Below are 24,733 nucleotides of genomic sequence, written 5' to 3' on the forward strand. Positions count from 1 at the left end.
TAAATGGAGTACTTGTTTTATGTAAATAATGTGAACGTGTATGTCACATTACCTTGGTATCTAGTAAGCGACTTTTCATTTTTGTAATCCTTTATCATTCATATGATGTTTGAGCATGTTGAGATACAAGGGGCATAAATTTGAGGAAAAGCATTTTAACAGTTGTTTTAGCATTTAATAGTTGAGAGTTTTTTCATATACACTGTTTGAGAATATACAAATGACAGAATTATATCTGCAATTGAATTTTGTTTGTATTTTCTTAACAAGAAAATAAAACACCACACATAATCATGAAGAAAACCCCAAAATCCAATTACACTCTCCACATCTCTCTCTCAAAAAGGGGGCTTTTTTGCATTGTAACATTATCACTTGGGTATTGATTCAAAGGTGGGTTTACTGCCTACTAAGGAATTACGAAACTTGCCAACTGGAGAACACAATATGACATAACGAAGGTCATTGGCATAACTTCAGTCAGAAAGATGATTCTGTCTCTTTTCAAAAAGAGCCTTAGGTTTGCAATTGTCATGTTGAAATTAGTCTATGTTTAAAACAGTCAATTAAACTACTACGTTCTTAATATTTAGATATTTCCATAGATTTGACTGGAATTCGCGGCTGCAGTGGAACGTAAGGAAAAGCTAAATTTATGAAACGCTGTATTTCGCCCGGCAGACTGTCCAAATGAAATGAAGTTTTTGGCACACACGAAGATTTCAATTTTATGGTCTTTTTCGGCTCAGATAAAAGGAAAAATTGTAACTTCACCAAACGTTGAACTTCACAACCTTCCGTCAGAGCGAGGCTGATAGAACACATGATAGCAAGTAAATGGCGGGAGTTGTGACCGGTTCGATGAACTGAAAAAATAAAAGTATAGGAATAAAATGGTAAATGCAAACGAAATTGAGGAAGTGCTACTTCGTCTAACTGTGCCAGATAGTAAAATTATTCAGCAGGTAGTCAAGTTTTGATATTTCTCTGTGTTTAATGTGAGCGCGAGACGAGTTATTTTGCTTTACATTATCAAGGGAGAAAAAAGTTTTTTTAGAAATTTTGAGAAAAGATTTTCGTACGTTGATCTTAAAAGAATGTTTAGATCGAGAGCCAAAGCTTCGAATGTAATAATTATCATCATTACTCTTACCTCAGAAAGTGTATTTCATGTACTTAGGCCGGAAGATCTTCGGCGTAAAGTTTTCGACAGTTTAGAGGTTGAGAAGGCCTAGCCTAGCCCCAATTATCCCTAAGATTTTCTTACAACCATACAATGAACTGTCTGTCTTGCTTTTTTATTTCAGGATGTATAGCCCCCAAAACTTTTGAGTCTTCTAAATCCAATCCGAACCACCAACCAATCAGAGTTCAAAATCTTTTTGTTGAATGAAGAAAGTATTTGCTTCATTCAACTGTAAGATCCATACAAAAGTTTTATAAGAATGATAAAAACTTATTAAACTTTATTAGACGGTTCTTTTGAAAGCTTATTAAACTTTGTGAATATCTGCATTATTGGAACAAAAATGCTGGCTCTCATAGCAGGTTTGGAAATGCAGCGTTCTCTGGAGGATCAAACAGCATGCTATCAATCGATGAACCCACATGTAGAGCATGGCAATGGTGCACCACAGATGCAGCCATGCTCTTTTTGAGGGTGCACCTAAAAACTAGCTTTATTCTATTCAAATCTGAAAAAAATTGATAGTTCTGGTGTATGCAGCTTTTGCTCACAGGGCTGGTGGTGCACCCTAGATCTTGTCTAAAATGGTCTCTACAAGCTGGTTTGTGAACATTGGAAAATAGAATTCCTTTAGAACTTTTAGGAATAACATTCAGAAGAACCCATTTTTGCTAAAAAATTGAGATGGTTTGTGTTTCTGCCAAAAGGTGGGTATAAGAGAAAACAGCCTGGCAATCTTTCTGAAGTTTTGCATTCGATTTTTCGTCTAAAGATTATCCTTCAACAACAGTTGTTATTTTGTTTTGGTATAATTCTAGGCAACAGCACAGTTAATTCAAGTCTTCACGAATCCAGATATTGTTCCTGCTCTGATTCAGATCTTGGTATCTGCAACAAATCCAACAGTAAATATAATTTACTTGTTTATCTTGATCATTAAAACTTGAAAAATGAGTATGCTTCAAAATTTGCAGCAAGTTATGTTTGAAATTACATCGATGCTAACTGGCTGGTTGGAAAACGATTTTTTATTTCACATGTGTCTATTTTGTATTGTTGGTACGTTTTTTCAATTTGCACTGTTTGAAAATGATACAAAGGGGTATGTTACTAAGCCTTATCAGGAGCTTTGTAATATTTTCACTAAGAGAAAAACCTAAATTTGAGAAGATTTGTCTTTTTTTGAAAGGTACGACAGTATGCAGCTATCTTGGTAAGGAAGAGAATTGTGAAAAATCTTGATAAAGTTAACGATGATGTTAAAAACAGGTATGTTTCTCATGCCATTATGATATTTTTTGCAAGTAAATTCTCATTGTTTTATTTTTTCAATTCATTGTGATTGAGCAGTTACAAGAATAAGGAACTGCTTTTCAGTTTGGTTAATAGAAAGTTGTATGGCAATTCGGCTTGTGAGGAGCCAAAAGCAGGTGGTTAACAGACTGAGCACCTTCAACTTTCTAGTTGCTCAATCTAGCATCATCAATTACTTTTTTGCCATGTATAAGACTCCAGGGGCATTGTGGCTCCTAGAAGAGGGCTAGGAAAAATTAACTACAAAGGGTCCCACACTTTCCAGAAAAACCATTTTTTTGCTTCAGAGTGTACATCAATGTGAATAACAAGAAGCTGTTGTGTTGATTGAGAGCATTTTACTTCTTGAACAGAAATGTGCATCTTCTTTGTCTCTAGCATTTTCAGTAGGCCATGTTTACACATTCAAAATGCAGACAATGTAGTGATACAGAAAATTATCTACTGAAATGATGCAAATATTAGAGAAATAATAGAAATATACCAAAATAAGTTAGTGAATAGATTAAATAATCAAGCAGTAAAAACTGTTTGTTCTCTTTTTTCATACTCTGTTTTTAAAAATAACAAAAGAGACAGTCAAAAATTTTCATCTCTGATAAAGTTGGGGAGCTTCAGTCGCCCTCAGCTCCCCATCTGGTGCCATCCCTGAACAAAAACACTTCTTGGAGAGTTCTTCAGTCAACTTTTGCTAAGCTGGAGATGTTTGAAAGGGCATTTCTATCATATGCAAGCAGCTGTTTGATTCGTTTGAAGCTTGGAGGCTTTGTAGCTAGATCTCGCTGTCTCTTTGCTTTGTGGGAATCTTCTACAGAGGACTTTTCAAGTCACACTAAATTCTGCATGAAAAGTTGTGACTGCAAGCAGAGCGTGACTAGAAATTGAGCAGCTTTTTAAGATTTGACATAAAATGTTATGAGAGGCGGAGTGACAATAAGAGGAGTCCACTTCAACCCCTTAAATAGCCACATCAACTAGCCACCTGGACCAGTCCTCTTCTGCTTTTATAAGCTCACCTTCTCATACAGGCTTCCAAAAAATATGCCCCCATCTAAAAACTGTCTAATTAATAAGCCTCCAAGTGCTAATTCTTGAATTCATGGTTTTCTCGAAAGCAAAGGCCCTCCAATCAGGTCCCCCAAGCGTCATTCTAGCGGGTCATCTTCTGTTTGACCTTTATTCTGTTCAAGTTTCAGGCACCCCATTCACTGGCCCCTTTATGTTTTAGTTTATCTCAAAATCTTTTATTCATAACTATGAGCTTGAGTTTTATATACATGAGAGATTATTTCACCAAAGAATTTATTCCCTTAACATATTTTCCTTGGTTTTACAAAGTCACTTGTACAGGGCACATCGGAGAATTTCCTGGTGTCCTGCCTAGCTACAACACCCTTGTAAGATACATCCTTGCATAAGACACACCCTTAATTCCATGTTTGAATTCTGATATTTTTTACCATAGTTTTTACCATGTCTTACCATGTATAAGACACACTCATAGAAATGAATAACAAACTTTTTAGCACACCTTTCATTAGTATGTATTTGAGTTTGAAGCTCCAATTGCAAATAATGATTGACCTTTCAATTCTCATTGAAGATAGGCAGTTTCATCAAATGTTTTCTTGCTTTCACATTCACCATTTGGTTAAAATTTTATACCAGATTTGTTGCCAGAGCAGAAGTAGGTTAAGGCAAAGATAGAACCTTGTTTTTTCATTCATTTTTGGTGGTTAATTATTTGTTTTTTTCTAGCTTATGCGCAGCACTGATTCAAGCTTTGTCAACTGAGCCAGAGTGAGTATTTGAAATTTGTTGTTGATATTTCAAAATAGAAAAGTAACTTTATTCACATTAACATATTTACCTAATTGGTTTATCAATACATTTTTATTCAAAATTAAGTACATTTAATATACATTTAATTTTGCCTAAACATTTTTTATCCTTATAATCAAGCCATGATTTGGTCATTCCGAACAAATTCACAACAAAACATATATGTAAGCAAATCTACATTTGTGGAGTTTTGTTAAGTGATTTATATGAAAAGTGGTTAATTTGTCCACAATTTATTGTTTGTATTTTTCTTCTAGACACCTTGTTCGGATAGCCATTTGTCAAGTGGTATGGTAACCTTTTTGTCAAACTTTAATTGATATGGTATTTTTACAGGGTAAACAGTTTTTGCAATAATAATAGCCATTCTAACAACTCAAGTTAAAAAAGATGGCAGTTTACAAGCACCTTAATTATGTTGCTAACTTTTCATTTTAATACCTTTTTAATGAGTCATTGTTTTGCTGAAATGATGTTCATTAGTTCAATAATAACTTGAATGATCGCTCACTTATTAAACGAATTGCCTTAATCTAAAATGGTGTTTTATGCTTTTTGGTAAAATAATCTGTCTTGATCCATTTTTACTTGACATGGTATCCATGCTTAATTAATGTTAACAAAACAGGTCATTTTTAAAATTAAACAATGTAGCATCTTTCATGCAATTAGAAATATCAAAATATTTTTAATTATACAACACTTCTTATGAGTAAGAGAGCAAACTATTTCTAAACTTTAATTCAAATATTGAGACAAAAACAAAGATATCTTATAAAAGTTTGTAAGGAAAAAGGGTAATATCTCTCTTGTTGGTTTCCTGATCAGCCGACATTGAAGACAAAGGAATAATATGTAATTCTGATGCACATAATTTTTTTATCCTTTTCGATTTTCGTCATATGATAGAAACTTTAGAGAGGCTTCAGAAAGTTGAAGTGCTGTCTACCTCTGATCCCCCTCTCAGTATATTCTCTACATAACTGTTAGTTTCAAATGTGTCTGCAGATAAGCGCTATAGCAAAATACAAGTTCAAGCAAGATGGATGGCCGGAGGTCATGCAGTATATCGGAAATGTTGTTCACAGCGAGGATTTGAAACAAAAAGAGGTAAGCAATGCAAAATGTTTTAGTCTCAGAAGTTGAGGTCCACTGCAAAATAGAACAGTTGCTATTTTATATACAGTAATATAATATTAACTATGATTTGTACTTCAGTTGAAGATCTTTTAATGTACAATAATGTACAACAATACTTTGTTTCAGGTTATTATTTAGGTTGCTTGAAATCAAAACTCCACGCAGAACTGGGCAAGCTTAAAATAATTTTTCTGGACAACGTTTGTCCAGGAGATGTCATTTCTTTTTACACTAGGGAAAAGCTAACAAGTTTTTCGGCTGTCTTTAAGTTTGGTCAACAAAAGTGCCCAGTTTATCTTAAAGTACCTCGGTCTGGTAACACTTTCTAGAGATTTGAAAGTCAGATTAAACAGACCATCACAAAATGTTTCTTTGCTGTTAATCCTCGCATTGTTTACAGTACTGGGAGAGCCCTTCCATCCATTCAAAAGAACTGAGTTTCTACCATCGAAAAGAGTTGCGTTATCTACGAGTAACGTGCCAGTGTGATTCTGGGTATGTAGAACGCACGACCCAAAGATTGGGGGACAGGATAAAACAGCATGTTCCTTCCAATATAAGAAAAAAAGGTCCAAAAACACCGTTGAAACAAGTGACTTCTTTGACTTCAGTGGCGATTTTTCTATATGCACGCGGTACTGATTGGACAACTATACTGGTCACATGTTTGATTTTTTCTGATTGTCCAATGTCTATCCAGAGCTGGGTATAGGTAAAATGACCTTCTTGTTTACTGATAGACAGAATTCTTGAGCCAAAACAAATGCAGATAGGGTAATCTGTGAGCGTTTAATACTCTAGCCAGGGATACTGGAGCACATTTTGGAAAAGGGAGGGGCTCTAAACGAGTTGGCAAACACTATGGAAGTTTACCACCATTTTCTTTGATGCCACTACCTTGATTTGCTATTCAACCTCACAGCGAGGAGCTGAAGCTTTCCCAGCTCTCCTGGCGCTTGTGTGCCTGCAAGTATTGAACAAGAAAGGCACTGCACCGTACGATTTTTTGAAATCTGTACCGTTTTATTGGCTCTCGCGGTTTCTTGAATTTTAGCCCTGTTTTCATTCTAAACAACGAATGAAAAGAATATTCTTCATACAGCAAGCCAGAGAATCTGTCTAAATTTACTGGCCAAAGCCTTGTCACTGAAAAAAAACATCTAATCATTTTATCTAAACATGTTTACATTATATATATTATACAATTAAAGATCAGAGATTTCAAGCTTGCCCGCAATCATACCTCTTAATTTGTTTGAAAATCAATAAATTATGTATGTGATAGGCAATACTATTTTACTTATTTTATTAGGCAATACAATACGTAAAGCTTCATTAAGATAATCGGACAATGTGATTGAATTGAAATTATGTAAGCCCAGTAATTTTCTTCACAATAATATTTAATCTTAGGTATATTCATTTATTTTTAAAAGACACTAATGATTATTTTGCTCAAAAGGTTGGCTTTCTCCTTCTCAGTTGCATTTGTGAGGCTTGCAGCGAACTAGTAAGTTTAATTGCAATCGTATTTTAAATACGTTTGTCGGAACATTTTTGCTGTTATTTGTTTGAGGAAATGACAAGATATTTTGTGGTGCATGCTGGGTTATAATAAAACAGGCCAGAATGAATCTAATTATAATTTATCATACAAAGCATGGGATTGAAATAAGTTTTTCAAAGAAACGTTTTAAAGTTTCCCAAATGTTTTATACAATTTAATTTGCAAGTTTAATCTTTTCTTGTATAAAAGATTTTACACGTTCTTGCAAGAACGAGAACATGACATCAGCTTAATATTTTTGCAACCCGAAGTCTGTTATTTTCGATAAGGCAGTAGTGCTTACATGTGAGACCAGGTATAGGTTTTAAGACATCTGAAGGACCTAATCTGTGAAATAAATCGTTGTTATTTTTAATTAGCAGATATGATTTCAATTTATTTTGCAGCTGAAACCATTTTACCCTGAGTTATTTCCTGTGTTCGAAATCGGGCTGAATGAAGGAAAATCACGAAAATCTGCTTTTTATTCTATCAAGTAAGTATTTTTGACCAATGCACTTATTTCATCTTTGTCATCATTAGCTCGTTTAGTAGTTTTGTTTAGACCAGAGACATGCGAAACAAGGAAATCATTTTCTGTCATACATTTACCTTCAAATGCAGAATGTTGCGTTGTATTTGTTTATACCAGTGAAATTGAAGTCCATGCTCTTATTACAAAGGGTGCAGTTTAAAATGAGAAGCTAAATTTGTTGATATTTCTGAGAACTAAAGCAGGGCAAAGTTTCTTGGCTCTATCTGGTTCTTTTTATATCCTCTTTAGAGCATTAACCTCAATTGTACCAAGTCTCGGAAGTGATGAAGAGGTTGGTTTATCTTTATTGTCAAACTTTACGTAAAAATGTTATGAAGTTTCATTAAAGGCTCTTATTTGTGCTCATTTAAGGCTCGAAGTTTCATTAACGGGTATTCTTTTTGGCAACTAGTTCTTTACGCGATGAAAAATAAACTGTATTTGGTATTTTCATGCTGTGCGATGCTAGGCCAGTTTTCAAAATAATGTCACAAAGCATGCCGGTTGCGCAATAGACTTAAACTCTATGAAGTACCCTAAGGAACCTCTGTTATTTTCGGCTTTGTTATCTGTTATTTTGATGTCATTTGCCCTTCAAGGGCTACTCTACTAACAGACGAACTGCTATTTCTCTTTTGAGAAAACCTTCGTAGAGTAACTGGTCTGTAAACTGAACTAAACTCGTCTAATCTACATTTGCAAGCCTTGTAATTTTTTTCAATGAACTAATAAATTTTAATGACAAATAATAAGTCTTCAGGTTCGTTGTTAAGATAGCACTCTGAGCTACAAACTGAGCATGCTGATCTATCCTGTTAGATATCTTGGTGCCTAATCGAAAAGGCAGTTAATCTGGTCGTGAGGTATTTGGTTGCCTTTGGTAATAAGTTTTTAAAATCATTTTTGCAGTAATATACCTCGAAATTTCTAATGCAATTTTTCTTAAAATGCAGCAGAAACTTTTTGCTATGAGTGGTTTTCATATAGGAACCTATAGTTCGTTTTCATGATTATCATATAACCTAGTTAGCACTGTTTCTACGATTCTCTTACCCACTTTTTGTTTACAGCAACTCGTTAAAATACTGATACCAAAGGCACTGGAAGTAGTGAAGCTATTAGTTCATGAAGATGAAGTAAGTCTTTTAATTCAATATCTCTGAGTTTTCAGATTTATCTTTGAAATGAATCATAATTCCTTGGCCATCTTTATCCTTACTTGTAGGCCTTTAGGTTGTGAGGGTTCTTGCTACTTTTGGTATGTTTCTAGCAACGCCAGAAGCAGCCTTGAGATCTTGTGCGTACATATTTCACTATTAGAGTTTCGTATTTTTTATGATAGATTCGTTTAGCTTAGGAGGTGCGTTCGTCAAATTATCAATTTTCTAGTTATTTTGCTCGAAAGTTCATGCCGTGTCGTTATCTGTAAATAAATTTTTGAGAGTTCAGGTTTTCTTTACATATCTGAAATATTTAAAACCATTTTTCTGAACAAAACCATCTCAAAGTCTAATTATCTTGATTATAGGAAAAAGCTTGTGAGGCCCTGACCTTCTTTGACGAGCTTGTTGAAGTGGAAATAGGCATCATTATCCCCTACGTCAAGTCACTCGTTGACCTTTGTTTACAGGTAGGATCTGCATTAATTTCCAAACCAATTCAAATTTTCATTTATTTTCGTCTCTTTTCCTTCTTACTTGTGCCTCTATATTTTACTTTCACTACTTGCCTCTCTGGTTGCCATGTTTTCAAACTATTTTTTTAAAGTACCCCTGATCAGAAAGGTTTTAAGAGCTGTTTTAATTTATTTTGATATTTCAATACAATCATAACTAAGAACCATTTTCTTACATCCATTGCCCCTTGTATATCTGTAGGTTTTTGCGCTTGAGTGATTTGGATCTATGTTATGTTCAACAGATTGTACGAAGAGAAAATTACGGAGACGCTATCAGAGTGAAGGCTCTTTATCTACTGTGCTGGGCGTGCAGACGTAAAGCAAAGGTATTAATTTTAAAATATTTCTGTTTTAATTGCAAGAAGAATTCTCGACCATACCCTTCAATACCATTACCGAAAGTTAGTTGAATACCAAAACACTAATTTTACCAGGCCCTGCTTAAATCACATCTTCTTGGTCCACTGCTGGATATTCTCCTGTCACTCATGAGCTTAGCTGAGAATACAGAAGCAAACGACAGCGAAGAAAGCCAAGAAAGTATTGGAGATGATGATGACGAAGACGGGGGAGAGATGGAGGGCAGTACATTGCCATCTGTTGCAGCTCAGGTAGCATTTTTAATAATATTTCCCCAACATTTAAATTCTGACAAGTGTCAGAAGGAAGGTACTTGATTATGCTGTATTTCTGCTATTTCATGCCATATTCAAATAGTTGTCTATGGATCTAAATGTGTGTTGTAGGTTCTTTGCTACGAAACTGGGTATTAAACCTGTTAGCAGTAATGTAACTTAGCAGATCAGGCAACATGAAAGCTACTTCGTCATTTATATTAAACTGAAAGCAACCCAGTTTAGTTTAATTTGTGCAAAGTCATTTTGTGCAACATACATTTAATAAGTAGAGTAGTTTACTTGATCCACGTTGATGAGAACGAATTCGTTCCTTTTAGGCGCTTGATTTGTTGGCTCTTCACCTCCCCCCTGCAAAATTTATTCCTCAAGTGGTAAGTTCTTGCAAAGACTTTTCGAAACTTAGTGCTCGCAGGACTGGTAAATAAAAATGCAATTTAAATGGTTTATTGAAAGTTCCCGATGCATCTGTTTCGCGTCAAGCTGCTGTGATTCAAACTTAAATTTTTATGAACATACTTTTCGCTGAATTGAGAAAGGAAAGGTGCTATACTTTTTAGTCAGTGTTTTGTCAAGTTTTTGTAGCTTAATGTATGAATGAGAATATGTTCAAAACTAAGATGAAAAAGAATATTTTTATTTTTCTTAATGTTAATCAATTAATTTCCAAGTCGATTTTTGCACTTAGACATTAATTTGGTGTTTTGAATGTTTGTTATATTTTTTATCAGATGGCAAGGATTCAGTCATATCTTGATAATACCAACGAATATCATCGAAAAGCAGGCTACATCGCCCTGGGCGTGTTAGCCGAAGGATGCTCTGATTATATCAAAAATAGGTATGCTTCGTCATCGTCATTTCGTCATCGTCATTGAAAGGCCTTAGAATTCATATTAAGAACACATACCATAGAAAAAGTATGCAATTCAGGAGACAATCTAATGTTTGCATATAAAAGATTTTCAATGACAGAATTTAAGAAGGCCACCATAGGTATTACTGATGGATTAACAGAACTTTTTGGCCTAGTTTTCTTGCATTGTGTTTTCTCTAAGTTTTTTATTTGGATACTGTTAGCATAGGATAATATAAAGCTTTATCTGGCAACCTTTTTTAGTTTGAAAGTATAGAAATACAGTTTGACTGCACTTTACTAACAGGATGGTGGCAGGTACTCGAGACTCTACTACTTAGATAAGTATTGTAAATGAGACAGTGACTGACTGGTCGAGTTGTAAATTCATTGATCTATAAATCACTCATCGCTTGGACAAATTTGATGCTTGGAGATAACCAATGAGAAGTTCTAATGGACCAGACCTTTTCATTTATTGCTTTTGCACTAAGTTATTGGCTAAAGTAAATGTTTTTTTGACAGGCACCTAGGTGAAGCTTTGCAGACTGTTTTCAAAGGTAAGACCGCGTTCAAATGTTTTTGATTGTACTGTAATGTTAAAAGAAAGTTTTTTAGCATTTTTTCAAACCTGTTTACGTCTTTCATTGTTTTATCATAATATTATTGGTGCTCTACACATTTTTCAGCAAAAACATTTTCCAGCATTACTATTACAAGTAATCAGCTCAGTAATCAGTATGTCAAATAGAGTGTAGATGTAAGTCAAAAAGTTTCTTAAACATTTCGCTAGCACATTGAGAGTACCACAAACGTATCTTCCCCGTGATATTCCGGAAGCCTGATTCTTAAGTACTCCAGTTTTTCCTCCAGACATTTGCCAGACTAACAATACTCTGCTGGGTGACAATTTTAAAGTGAAGCTGTCCCAAAAGTAGACTTTTTTATCAGTTCAAGCATATTCGATATGATCTTGTTTAATAGCTTCTGATAAGGTCCATTTTCCATGTTTAATTTCCCCTCTTAAGAGTGTAATTTTTGTTGTAGGTCTTTCGGATGGTTCATATATTGTTCGAAATGCTGCTCTTTTTACCCTTGGTCAATTTGCAGAGCATTTTCAGGTAGGCTGTTTTCTTTCTTTTCGCATATTTTAACAATGTTGTTAATTTTCCACAAAATCTCACGTATTGTGTCTATTAGTACTTGATTTCTCTCGAGCCAAAGTTGGAATCGTAGCAGACCATAAAATATTGTGCCAGTCTAGCAGAGTATTTTACCAGCTCAAGCTTAATTTACCTAGCCCAATTTTAATGAGAATTGTTACATACCGGTCTGCCATAAAGTGCTTGATGCCGTGTAGGCAGAACTGTATACGCTTTGGTGTATAGAACCGCCCTGTTTTGTACAATAAAAGCAAGCCCAATGTTGTACATTTTTACCACACAAGGTCCATTGTCCCCGCCTTAGAAACTTCGAAAGACGTCATCCTGAAGCTCACTTCCGCTCGTCTTTTTAGTCTGTTTGGAGGCCGATAAGCAATGTCTTGACGATGCCTTTATGATTTCCACAAGCTGAACTCATTATGATTTTTGACATTGAAGAATTTCATGCATGCGCTTTCGTTTTCATTATTCATTTTGAGCAAGCAATTATAGCCTTCACCACTCATGCTAAAAATTTTCATTTTGAATCAAAACATTAGTTTGCCGACTTTGAAGAAGTAATGGTTATGGCTGTTGTTTTACCAAGGCCATAACGTCGAATTCTGTCTGCTTTTTGATCGTTACTTTTACCACATGATGCTGACTTGTTTCATTAAGTAAAATTTGCATGCCAAAAAACTGCATTCACCAAATTTTACATGGACGTTTCTTCCTACCAACAATTTAAATGAATTCTGATCTGATTATACAATGTACCTTTTTATGATAAAATGAAGGCGTTAAAAAATTGACACCAGCGTGCATAAGGCATGTTCTATCAGGCATACATTCTGTTTTTACTAACGCTCACTATGACATGACAATGCTGTTACCTATGAAACTCTCCGATGCTCATTTTGCATAGTAATGACATATTTTTTGCGTAGTGCAAAATTTCATCATAATTGATGCTCTTATTACAGAGTTGTTGTATTGTAATTTGAATGTTTTTTTAAAAAGGGCCTACAGTTAATGCCCCCAAGCGCTGGCAGCTCTTTTTGTTCAATATTTTCCGTCCCGAGCTCAATATTTTACATGTTATCGTTCACGCAAAACCTCTTTCGATGAAACGCACATGCAAGCATGAAAGCTGCTTTTTTCCGTGCTTGTGGTTGAAGAAAAACGTAGATCAAGGGATCGACAAGAGCGTTAAATCTGTAAAAGATGCTAAATATATTTTCCAAGTGTAGTAAAGGATCAACGTCAAAGGCACGTCTCCAAATTATAGCGATGTCAGGAGCTATGTCAAAAAAAACGAAACACGTTAGGAGCCAAAATACAACGCCAAAGAGTTTTTGATTTCCATTTTTTGGGCCTGATCTGTTCTTCCTGACTTTACTTTTTACGACACGGCAACATATTGTTGTGTATGTCACGATAAAGAAAATAAAAAATAATGAATCAAGTACTAGAGCTATCAGGGCTACGTCACATCTACCGGTGGCCGCTGGAACCGTAACAGCATAAATAGAACCAAAAGTACAGCAGATCCAAATTGCGATAGCCACTCTGAAAATGTTTTTCTCTGAGGCAACAATTTTGTATTGAAATGGGAAATTAGCACCAATGAATCTGTCGAAAGTTAAGAGAAATGTGAGAGAGATCCATCGAAAGTATTCGGATATTACGATGCACATAAATCTGTTATTCAAGTCTCTGTTATTCGGGTATACATAGACTGCCACTGCATCATGCAAAAGCCAGTGAATTGATGAAACAATATTACTTACACTTAGATTTTTTATGATCAACAATTGTTTCGATCTTTTGAGATCTGCTTTTGACAATATATAAAGACCAACAGCATTCAGAATGATTGAGAGCGCTGCTGTGATGCTACCTGCAACAGTGAAATAAAAATGTTCTTCCGTCATCTGGAAACTCTCTCGGAAACGCGCTTGTTCTTCCCAGATTAACTTACACCTTTACCACACTGGTGTGATTCACTAGGAATAACGAATATGTGTTCTTGCAATATCGCAGATTTCCCCTCGTGATTACGCGCAATCTTTATTTTCATTGGCTTGAATAGCAATCTTGATTTTTCTAAGAGATATTTCCCACCTTTATGGTATTTGCGGCCTGTACTTACCTATAAACCAATCAAAACCCTCAACCAATCAAAACCCCCAAACTGGCAGTTTGAAAGCCTAATTAAAAAAATTAACTGCAACAAGAGCAAGCATAAATTTGCTCTTTAATGTAAACTGAATAATGAAGAATAATTGAAAAGCCAATGTTTTATTGTTTTTTGGACGATGCTTGCTAACTTAGATCGTGTAAATGTTGAATTCAGTAATCATTTGAATAAATCACTTACAACGAGAAATTTTATTTGAATGATTATATTTCATTTTCAAAAAACTTTTTGCTTCAAATAGTTGTTCATCCAATATAAATATTATTAGGAAATTAAATATTGAGAGATTCCTTTTGAATTAAGTTTGTAAATTTCATACTAGGACTCAGCAGTGTTTAGACAAGCCGAATTAAGCCAGTACCTAATTCACAAAGTAATAAACCTACCTCGCTTATTAAAAGAATTTATTCCAGCTGATTTTCTAGATGTAAGTAGTCAACAATAAACCTTGTAGCCAAATGTTACGCTCACAAAGAAGGCACCAATGCAGGGGTCCCGTAATGTAACGAAGCTTCTTACGAAATGAAGCACCCCTGCTCCAATCAAACCACGATCCTATAACAATTGCTAAGGATCGGGGAAAAGGGCTTGGATTCTACGCTAACGCCATTTCGAGCTGAGCTGCTCTACAGGAAAAATGTACGGCGCCAATTGAATCCGACAAAGTTGTAAATTTTGTGAAAAAATTCCCAATTTGATATGCTTTCTTAACTTCGACGACATTTTTGGAGTGAATGATTCACAAATAAGTCAATGAGTCAAGGAGCGTGCATAGTAATGACTTCTTTCCATGCATATGCATTTCGACTCCAGAAGGAAGGATGGCCTCATTCTTCAGAGACTTTCTTTGTTCGTCTTTCCAACGAAACCCCTTTAGCTTAAGTATTTTAACCATTGCTTAAATTTTGAGTAGAAGTCTTGACCATGTTTATTTGTTTTCCATTTAAGGAGGACATGAACAAATACCACGCTGACATTATTCCAGCGCTTCTGGTGCAAATGCAAAACACGCTGATGAGCCAGGACCTAAAACAAAGAATAACACTAACTCGGACATTTTATGCCTTAGAGTCACTTTGCGAAAATTTGGGTATGCTGAAAATTTCTTTTTGGATCAAATCGGTTCCACTTGTTTTCATTCTGACATCTTGAATTTAGCACAAAGTGCAATCTTCTCTCTAAGATATTACCATACGCAATATCTGATCTTTTGAAGATCTGGTTCTTGCTGTCGGGTTAACTCAAAAGGAAATAAGTCATTTTTTATAGCGAGCACTGTAAAGAATGCCATGCAAAAAGAGCTCTTTCGGATTCCACAAATAATACACTTGTTATAGGCATAGGACAGATACTAAAGTGGCTCAAGCCATCCATCTGTCAACTATTGGGCAATCAATAAGCGTGTGAGTGGTACTGCACTTACTGATTGGCCAATTCGATTGATTGTTCAAGGCCAAAGGATCGAAGGGTTTAACTATCTTGACTTCTTTCTCTATTCAGTTGTGTCTTTTTCAGCCTTTCAAGTTCATTTATTTGATGTTTTCTGTTCTAGAGAGGTCAATAATTACCCTCTATCTAAACTCACTGGTGGAAACATTTCTCAACACAATTAAATCTTCAAAGGTATTTGATACATTTTTCTTAGTTAGAGATGTTCAATGGCAAGTGGTTTAAGATATATATATATACTCGCATTGATAAATGCACAATGCTACAATCTTGGACAGAGCCGCTAAGATAAACCCTAAATACGTGCCCGACAGCGCGCATGCATGGTCCAGCCTATACCCCCTCCCCCATTCAATGTTGAGGTGTACGCCAATTAATAACAGCGATATCAATATTGAGCTGTTGGGAGGAGGGAGGGGGGGGGGGGGGGGTGAAATCTCAACATGGTCTGTCCAAGGTTGTAGGCAACCACTTCTGTCCTTCCAGTAAATGAATTAATCGAGAAGGAACCACACACTTGATACGTTTTCTTTCTATTTGGCCATTCTCTCTCTTTGAAACATCTCAAACCTTTAACTATTATTTTATGATCAATAATGAATGATTTCCAATCACCTGTTCTTTTTTCCCTTTAAACGACTTCACTACGCCATCAGGTGCAATTTTCAAAGAATTTTTAAGGCCCTGTAAGGCTAAAAAATTGCATTGTGAAATTTTACTATCAGCACAGGACTGTTGAATATCCCAAGCTCATCACCTGCATATTATTTTCTCTGTGGTAATCCATTTCTTTTTAAAACCTCTTTTCTCCCCAGGGTCTTTATGCCACCGAGCTTGCAATAAGCGCTATTGGGTCTTTAGGTAAGATAATTTTCTTTTTGTTATCTAATTTTGCTTTATTCTCAAATTTGGAATGAGTATTGTCATACTTGAATTTCTGAGAGATGCCCCAACCAAGTTATTAATTATATTTTTGCTATCAAAATAAATGGGTTCTAACTTGATTATTGACTACAAAACACGTGCGAAGACCTGTGTTTTTGTCTTTTTCTGTACTGCTTTCCATATTATTTTATTACATATTCTCCTAACGTACAAATTTCAATGGCATCTCAACATTGTGCTGGATGTCTGTAAACACAATGTACATTAAATGAATGACATTAGTTAAAGTTGATATGATACACAGATTAGACTTTGCGTTGAAGAAGCAATTTATTTTTGTCAATTTTTTTACTGCGATCTGAAATCGTGATATCTTTGAAGACGGTCAAAATTTTAAGGCGATAAATTTCTCTTGCAGCTACGTCAGCAAAAGATCTTCTACTGCCCTTTTTTCCTCACATTATGGACCACTTAAAGGTACCCAAAGATTCCTGTGCAAAAAATGTCTTACGCTCAATCGCAAAGTCCTAATTATTCATGAAAAAGTTACAAGAAGAAACAGCTAGTTCCTAACCTGTAATTCCTGCCAGAACTCCATGGAAAGCTCTGTTGCTTAAGTGCTGTTAATATTATCTTTATTCCTTCGGAGAAGACCAAATCTGGGCTTCCTCTCTGCAAAAACACTGTTGGTTGTAGATTTGTCGATATTAAGATCTATGGAATTTAAATATCACAAGTTTCAGATTGGGTGGACCTGTTTCTTTATTTATTCCCAATCTCCCGTCACTCTTTAACATAATTGGACACCATTCTCACGACTGGTGGAGTTTTAAGATGGGCTGTTTCTGCTTTTAATAACTATTTTATGTACATATATATTTGTTTGTAGTAAAGCTTTTACAGGTTCTTCATCCTTGTAGCGACCTGTAGTGAATCTACTTTTTATTGTAGGGTTTTCTACAAGAGCCGGCCACATACGAAACATCAAGTCTTCAAGCCCAAGCAATTGGTATATCAATCAGCTTTTTTAGACGCTTAAATAAGCTTTCACGTCACTTTTCTTCCAAATTGAGCCGTACATAACATGCACAATTCAATAGGGTTTATCTATGCTTGTTATTTATTTTTGTTTTGTCCCTTTGCAGATACTCTTGGTGCTGTTGCACGTAATATTGGCGAAGACAACTTTAGATGCATGGCGGAAGAGTGCTTACAACTGGGAATGGTATGATATGTTTTAAAATCTTAAATTGATTTTGCGGCAATGTAGAAGGATAGAATAATGCAGCCCAAGAATGAGAGGAACTTACCATATCACTTAGTAGCGCAAGATCAAAGGGTTGTTGTAGTTTTCATCGTCTGAAGTTATGAAATTAAATTGTATCGAACAGATATATTTGTTGACCAAGGCAACGGGCATTTAGCTAGGTTGTTCTGCTTAGTCTCTGACAACAATAGGACATTCTATCGGCGAGAATATTTCCATTCTTTCACACCGATTTGCTAGCACTCCCTTGTCAGAAAATATAGATATTTAGGCCCCTCCCCCACAAATTTTGGTCTTATGTTCCTCTTCCTAGTGTGTGCTTTTCAAGACATTACATTTTAGTAATGCCTCAAGGTCTTTTCCTCAGGAGCTAATTGGAGAAAGTCTGAAAACTATAATGATTTGTTTTCTTTGGAAGGGGAACGATTCGCCCTCAGAGAAAGGGAGGGGGAGGAGATTTTTCGGAAAATTGGCACTGCATTTCTGGATTTTCTAGAACCGAGTATGGTTTTTGGATTTTTCCCCCGAGTTGACTGTCTTTGCAATATGTTTATTGCTAAGATTCCGTCACAACACTAAGGCATGTATTTTACCTCACCTGTGGCTCATCTAGAACCTTTCCATCTGTCAGCAAGGTGGCCGAGCTATTAGATTTCCTTTCATGATGTTTTGTATTACAGGAATACGAAAAATTTTCAACGACATTCATAACATTGTTATGTAAAAAAGCCCTAAACTCGTTTCATTGACAGGCACTAGTGGAAGATTGTGATGACCCTGACATCAGAAGATGCACGTAAGTCAGTTGCTTTCAGAGCATGAGGTCACATCCCTAGCTGTGTTTTCATAGTTTGTTGAGATTAAACTCAAAGCCTCACTGATTTTTCTGCAATTTAAAAACATCTCACGATACACGATCGAACGTCTCGATTCTTATTCAAGTTTCTATTCAAGATGGTTCTGTTTGTACGATTGAATGACATATTCATGAATAACGAACCCAGAACCCAGGTGCTAGATAATTTGCAAAGGCTTCTGTCGTTGACAAAATTTTTTATTGAAAGATGCAATCGGAGGATAGTTGATAAATGGTAGCTTGGTAGATAAACCTTTATTATTAAGCTAAGCAAAATTCCTGCTGTTGTTTACAAGTTCTTCTTTTATTCTCAAGGTATGCCCTTTTTGCGTCACTATCAACAATACTGAAGAAAGATATGAGCAAATACTTGAGCAAAATAGTACCAAAGATGATTGAGTCACTCAAGTCAACTGAAGGATTCATGGTACATATTCGGATACTTTTGTCCTTTGTAATCTCTCTCTTAATATTTGAAGTCGTAAAGTATTCAACATTGCTGTTAGTGTTGTTTTGTCTTTGTTTTTTAAACTGTCGCTCGAAGCATGGATTATTTGGGTATTTGAACTTATAGATGCAGAAAGCTTTTTGTGACTCATTAGACTACTCTGCTGTTACTGTTTTGCAGTTCTTGTAAGTTTGTAATTTGTACTTTATTTCGTATTTTTGTCAAAAGTTATTATAAATTTATTGATTGTAATAAAAAAGATCTCAATTTCCAGTCTCAAAATGACTAGCGGTATGGCTGCAGCCTCAAAAATTACAGAAAACTGAATGGAAGCATTTGAATGGGCTGTCCCCTCGAAATGAATACATTCCCAACAATGCTGTAGATAAATAGATTCTTTCTCTCCAAAGGTATCTCCAGCCTGGCTGGTTAAAGGTGTTGATATACGGTTTCTTGCATTATACGAACAATTTAGGTGTTTTTGCAAAAATATTGAGAACTATAGTTATATCTTGAAGGATCTGTTAATCAACCAAAAAGATTAGCAGCTTACAGTGGGACTCTGGTCCAGTTAACTCTGCAGCTGCTGTCTTAGGAAAATTGTATTAGAATTATATGTCCCAATGAGCTGAAAGATGTCTAGTTACAATGGGCTCAATGATGTCAACATTTTGAAATTTTTTTTATAGTTTTTACGCTCATCGCTTCTTCCAGCAATATTTTTACTGAATTGCAGAGCGTGCCACTCAAAGACGAGCCTTCATTTCTTCTTGAAGACGACTTAGTTGGAGGAGAAGGTGATGGAGGAGAGGAAGACGATGACGAAGAAGGGTAAACCTATTCATGATTTCTTAATTTTTATTTTTTTGTAAAATATTGTTGGTCAATGTAGCCAGGTAAGATTCCCAGAAACCTAGACGGAGCTTTTAGATATGTCAAGTTCAGGCAGTCGATATTATTTTTTCGTTCCCTTGTTTTCTAGCTGTATAATCGAGGTTTGGAAAACATTAGCTTCAAGATCCTCTTAAACTCCTGTTAACCTAGTCGGGGTTTTTGTGAGAATTCATTCAATTTGGAGGTTGAAACATTTAAAAAGGGTTTTTCCTATCCTTGTTGAATATTTGTCATTGATATCTGTCATTAAGCCAGCACTACAGAATAGCTTGTGCCCTTGTTCTGTATACGTAGAAACGTCCTGTATTTACGCAATATACATCTGTTTTCAGGTATACTGTCGAAAACGCCTACATCGATGAAAAGGAAGATACTTGCAACTCAATCAGCGAAATTGCTGAAGAGACAGAGTAAGTTTCTTTGCCTAAACTATCAATCCTCCTTCAGAATTTATCATTGGTTTTCTACATATCATTTTAGAACGTTGAAAACCTGGAATTATCAATAAATGTCCTGATACTTCAAAACAATGCAACCAAAACTATGGGTAGGTCGGCATGGAATTACAAAATGCTCGCCTCATTCTCTTACCAAGTTGCTGATGAGAATAGATGTTTGAACAATTATAAGCTCACTAGTTCTTTTTAGGAAAGAAGAGGGGATGTCAGACAACACCCTCGCAGAGAGTGGGACAACTTTATCTAATGCATACGAATCTCCATTTTATGTGCCCGGTTTTTCTTAGGCTAGACCGAGATTGTGCTCCTAAGAAAGAGGTATTTACTTAGATGTCTTATGGCCTCTCGGCATTTCCTCTGATGCCACCTTGTGCTCTAAGCACTCGACCAAATGCCCTTGCGCAGCTAGGAAACGACAAAATTTTAAACACCATTTCTCTAATTCAAAGATATGAAACATCATTTTAAATTTCAATTTAAATACTTTACTGTTTTAGAAATCATTTACAGAGAATTAATCACCAAGAAAGCTGTTTATGTTATTTTTACTAGTTTAAGCATCTACGTTCCTCATTTTGATAATTAATTTATTCGTTCTCCTTGAAACCAGCTTATGCTGCTATTTTTTGGTTGGGCGATTGACGTACATGGGTCGCATGGTTTATTTGTTTTCCAAAAGTATCATCGCAAGTTTGCTCATCATAATCCCCTCTATGCCCGGTATTTGATGCCAGATAAACATGGTTTGGGGTGTCCACATTAGTTTTGGAAAGATTGAGCGTGTTTGTTGACTCTCGTTGAAGGAAGTAGTCACCATCTCCCTGGCGTGACATATGTGAACTGAAAAATGAAGAAAATCAAATGGAATTGAACTTCAACGAATATTATTTTTTGAAAAAGATTTTAATTTTTTTAGAACCATTTTCCAATAGAGCTAGGTACTTGTACTGACACTTCACTTTCGAAACTGAATTTTTAGGACCTTTGACATCTCTATTCGTGTGAATTGTTCACGTCATCTTCTTCCTTCTATTAAGCAAATAGCTATTAAGCATATATTTAGGGACAGAATTTCAAAGTTCCTATGGGCTCTTTGTATACCCATTGTTCATATGCTGCTACCTAGCTTCCTAAGGTAGTTTCAGGACACTGAGAAGCAGTGTTCATTAAGCAGTGCTCTTGTCCATCCTCTCGATGTGGCCGCACTTCGTAATTCCTATGTCTGGAATAACAGAAAGCTGGCGATTCTCCCTGCTCTAAGTGAGAGTTTGGTCGTGGTAGGGAATTGAACCCAATTCCTTTGGCTCTGCAGTCCACGACCTAACCACTGAACCATCCTTGATAATTTAATTTGCAGCTAAGATAATCACTGAATGGCTTTTTGGTGATTTAATACCAAATTTACAACCAGGAAAAGTCATACCTGCTGCATTGTGATGGCATCCTTTCCAGTGATTGACGTTGCCGTCCATCTAGAATACGCTTGAGATAATCCATCAGTTGGAAATCTGATGAATTCCCGTCACCTGTATTGCCGTCATCAGCTCCAAAGAAAATATCTTCAAAGTCTGTCTCTAAGTCACTATCTGACTGCATGTTTGATTTTATTGCTTCAATGGCACCTGGTCTGTATCCTGGTTTTCCATCAATATATTTCGATTTTTCCTATAGTAAAAATATTCATATATACGTAAGAAGATACATTGTTTTCTGCTTCTACCTATCACTTTATTGGTTTCTAGTGATCCATCCACCATTCTTCTCGCTTGCTTTTAGGCAGTATAAACATCCTTGTTAATAGGCAGTATAAACATCCATCTAACGAAATGATGGTAAAATAAATGTTAAAAAAGGTAGTTATTGGAAAACACCCTGATTGTCATAATTATTTCTAGACGTTACCTCATCTGAAAGCCACTTGCTTAAAAATCCATTATCTGTTTTAGGGCTGTCTGGATATGATCTGTTTTTATGTTGTTGTCTCAAAGCAGATAGCATTTTACCCTCTGTTTCTGCCTCAGCCAATTCTTTCATTGCATCTGTCCTCCCGTCTCTGTCAGATCTTACTTGCTTATGAAGATTCTTGGCCTGGTCGCTTGCTTTCTTTCGCTTCATGTCAAGCTCTCCAATCGAAAGCTTTCGAGGTTTTGCTGCATTGTCTGATGCTTCTTTAGCCAGCACTTCCCGTCTCAACTCGGAATCTAGATTCTTTCTTTTGAGAATTTCCATTGCAAAATTAGGCCTACTTTCGTAATCGATTGTTCCGCACTCGTTATTTTGGTCAGACACATCTGCAAATTTAAGTGGATTGAATGTTTTAAGCAAGAATAAATCAAAGGAGTCATTTCTGCTTCTATTGTCAAAACCTGTCGCCATTAAAGATGCACTTATCAACAAAATGTATCCTACACTCCAGCCCGTTGAGTTACAAACTTCACGTCTAGGACATAAAAACTTTTATTTTGAGTTACAAAAAATCTCATGTACAGTTAAGAGATAGTTCCAAATTCCATAGACAAATTCCAAAACCTTGTGCCCTTTTGGAGAGGGTATTCTTTCTGTAAAATCTAATTCAAAGAAATTTCCTTCTTTTTAGCAAATTTTTCCGTTTTTTAATATTTGATCTCTCGAACTGTATTTTTCATCAAAGCAATTTCATTGCTACTTTTAAAGATTTTGGTTAATTTTTGTATTCCTTTTGCAATTAAAAGAAACAATTGGAACTTTTCTAAGCTTACCTTCTAAATTTCTGTTCCCGTTTTTTGCACTATCATTTTGTAGATTTCCCCTGTAATTTGTGACATTCAGCCTTTGCTGATGGGTTTGTTGGTCAGTATAGGAGCTCTTATTCATTCTTTCATCGTTAGTTTTCTTTCTGCCCTGAATGCTCCAATTATACATATCGCTTTTGATAAAATCGTTTGCATTGCCGAACGTTAATACATTTTTGTTTTGATTTTGCTGGTCCTTCTTGGCGTCTAATGAATGTTTTCGAATAGAAGGCATTGCTACTGCTCTACTGTTGCGCACGAATTCCGAATGTCTTCTAACCTCAGTGGCATGTTGATTGACATACTTCATGTAGGTTTCATTTGCATCATCGCTGAGTACGTTATCAAGCGAAGAAATGTAGCCTTTTGCAAGTTTGTCAGCAAAGGATGGCTCATCTGATCGGTCTAAACAACTGATTCCCTCCGAGTTCTCGCTATTTCTAGGATTGTCAGATGGGTCTGTTATGTTTTCATCAAAGTCTTTCTTGTTAAGGCCGATATTATTTTCGCTTCCATACTCGTGTTCATGTTTGCTCTGTTCCGAAATTGACTCGCTTTCTGACTGGAAGATACCGGAATCCTTGTACACCTTCTCGTTTGATTTAAGGCTTGTTTTGCTGTTATTGTAAACGCTATCATTGCCCTTCTCAAAAGACCAACCAGAGTTCATGTTCAAGAAGCGTTCAAATTCTCGGTCACTTGCAAGGCCTCTTGATTTAGGGTCGATCTTTTCCTCAACTGCGATTATAAAGTAAAGAAGGGTCGATCTTTTCCTCAACTTAAGATATGCATTTAACCTAGAAACTTCTACAATTTTTGCCAGGTGTAATGCATCCTTATACAAGAAGCCCATTGAGATATCATGTTTACATTTGCATTGAATTGAAATTTGAACAACCATGCAGTTCATTTAACAACCAACAGTCACTGCAAAATTCTTGGGTGCCAGTTTTTGCAAAACGTAACTACGGTCTTGAGTTCAATTTCTTAACCAATCTATGTAATTTTCTTGACACTCATTATAGCTCTCTTGATATTGTAATTGAAGAGGAATAAATCTTGAATGCACAAAACTTTAATTCAATCAACTAATGTTATCGGATCCTATTACTGATTTGATATAATATTAACAACAAACCTTACCTTGGGCAGATTTTAGATTCATGTGTGAGTCCTTGTGTGCGTCACATTGTAGGCCCGTTTCCGTAAACAGACCCATTTGACCATCATGGTGAACTTCTGCATCGATATTGTCGATACCGATTTCCTTTACCGTATCTTCTTCAATCACCCCAAGTTCTCTTTTGCTTGCCATGTTATTGAGTTCCTCTTTTATTTCCTCTTCTTCATCTACATCAAGGAATTCGAAGCGGGAGCTACGTTTCTTGCAGAATGCTGTTGAATGATCGCTGTTGAATTTCAAAAGATCCTTGATGCTTTCCTCATTTCCATTTGCCCCTTCTAGAAGAAGTTTCATGTGCTCCAGTGAATCATTCTGCGGTGTTATTACAGACAAATCATTAAGTGAATCCTTTATTATTGTAAATCCCTTCCCTGAGAAGTGTTCTATAGGACTGTCATATCTTTGGTCGCTGGGAAAATCTTGACGACTGGATTGTCTTTCCTGGAGG

General features: G+C 35.8%; 1 protein-coding gene across 1 annotated transcript in view; it reads left to right on the top strand.

Annotated features, from left to right (window-relative positions):
* Positions 1-105: 105 nt before the first annotated feature.
* The window catches only part of LOC148957518 (importin-4-like), a 35,702-nt gene continuing 11,074 nt past the window's right edge, over positions 106-24,733 (top strand). The window contains exons 1-27 of the mRNA XM_089115215.1: positions 106-965; positions 2,005-2,091; positions 2,376-2,455; positions 4,259-4,300; positions 4,600-4,630; positions 5,351-5,452; positions 6,945-6,992; positions 7,436-7,524; positions 7,813-7,855; positions 8,634-8,699; positions 9,092-9,193; positions 9,484-9,567; positions 9,676-9,852; positions 10,197-10,250; positions 10,608-10,717; positions 11,258-11,292; positions 11,780-11,853; positions 15,023-15,164; positions 15,627-15,697; positions 16,339-16,384; positions 16,827-16,885; positions 17,360-17,417; positions 17,554-17,633; positions 18,428-18,471; positions 18,847-18,958; positions 19,716-19,810; positions 20,206-20,283. Of these exons, the coding sequence (XP_088971341.1) occupies positions 894-965; positions 2,005-2,091; positions 2,376-2,455; positions 4,259-4,300; positions 4,600-4,630; positions 5,351-5,452; positions 6,945-6,992; positions 7,436-7,524; positions 7,813-7,855; positions 8,634-8,699; positions 9,092-9,193; positions 9,484-9,567; positions 9,676-9,852; positions 10,197-10,250; positions 10,608-10,717; positions 11,258-11,292; positions 11,780-11,853; positions 15,023-15,164; positions 15,627-15,697; positions 16,339-16,384; positions 16,827-16,885; positions 17,360-17,417; positions 17,554-17,633; positions 18,428-18,471; positions 18,847-18,958; positions 19,716-19,810; positions 20,206-20,283 (2,081 nt within the window). The 5' untranslated portion in view covers positions 106-893. The remainder of the gene's footprint in view (positions 966-2,004; positions 2,092-2,375; positions 2,456-4,258; positions 4,301-4,599; positions 4,631-5,350; positions 5,453-6,944; positions 6,993-7,435; positions 7,525-7,812; positions 7,856-8,633; positions 8,700-9,091; positions 9,194-9,483; positions 9,568-9,675; positions 9,853-10,196; positions 10,251-10,607; positions 10,718-11,257; positions 11,293-11,779; positions 11,854-15,022; positions 15,165-15,626; positions 15,698-16,338; positions 16,385-16,826; positions 16,886-17,359; positions 17,418-17,553; positions 17,634-18,427; positions 18,472-18,846; positions 18,959-19,715; positions 19,811-20,205; positions 20,284-24,733) is intronic.

This window comes from Rhopilema esculentum, unplaced genomic scaffold, assembly GCF_057945365.1.
Source record: "Rhopilema esculentum isolate cy_ngs unplaced genomic scaffold, ASM5794536v1 HiC_scaffold_23, whole genome shotgun sequence".
Taxonomy (NCBI): domain Eukaryota; kingdom Metazoa; phylum Cnidaria; class Scyphozoa; order Rhizostomeae; family Rhizostomatidae; genus Rhopilema; species Rhopilema esculentum.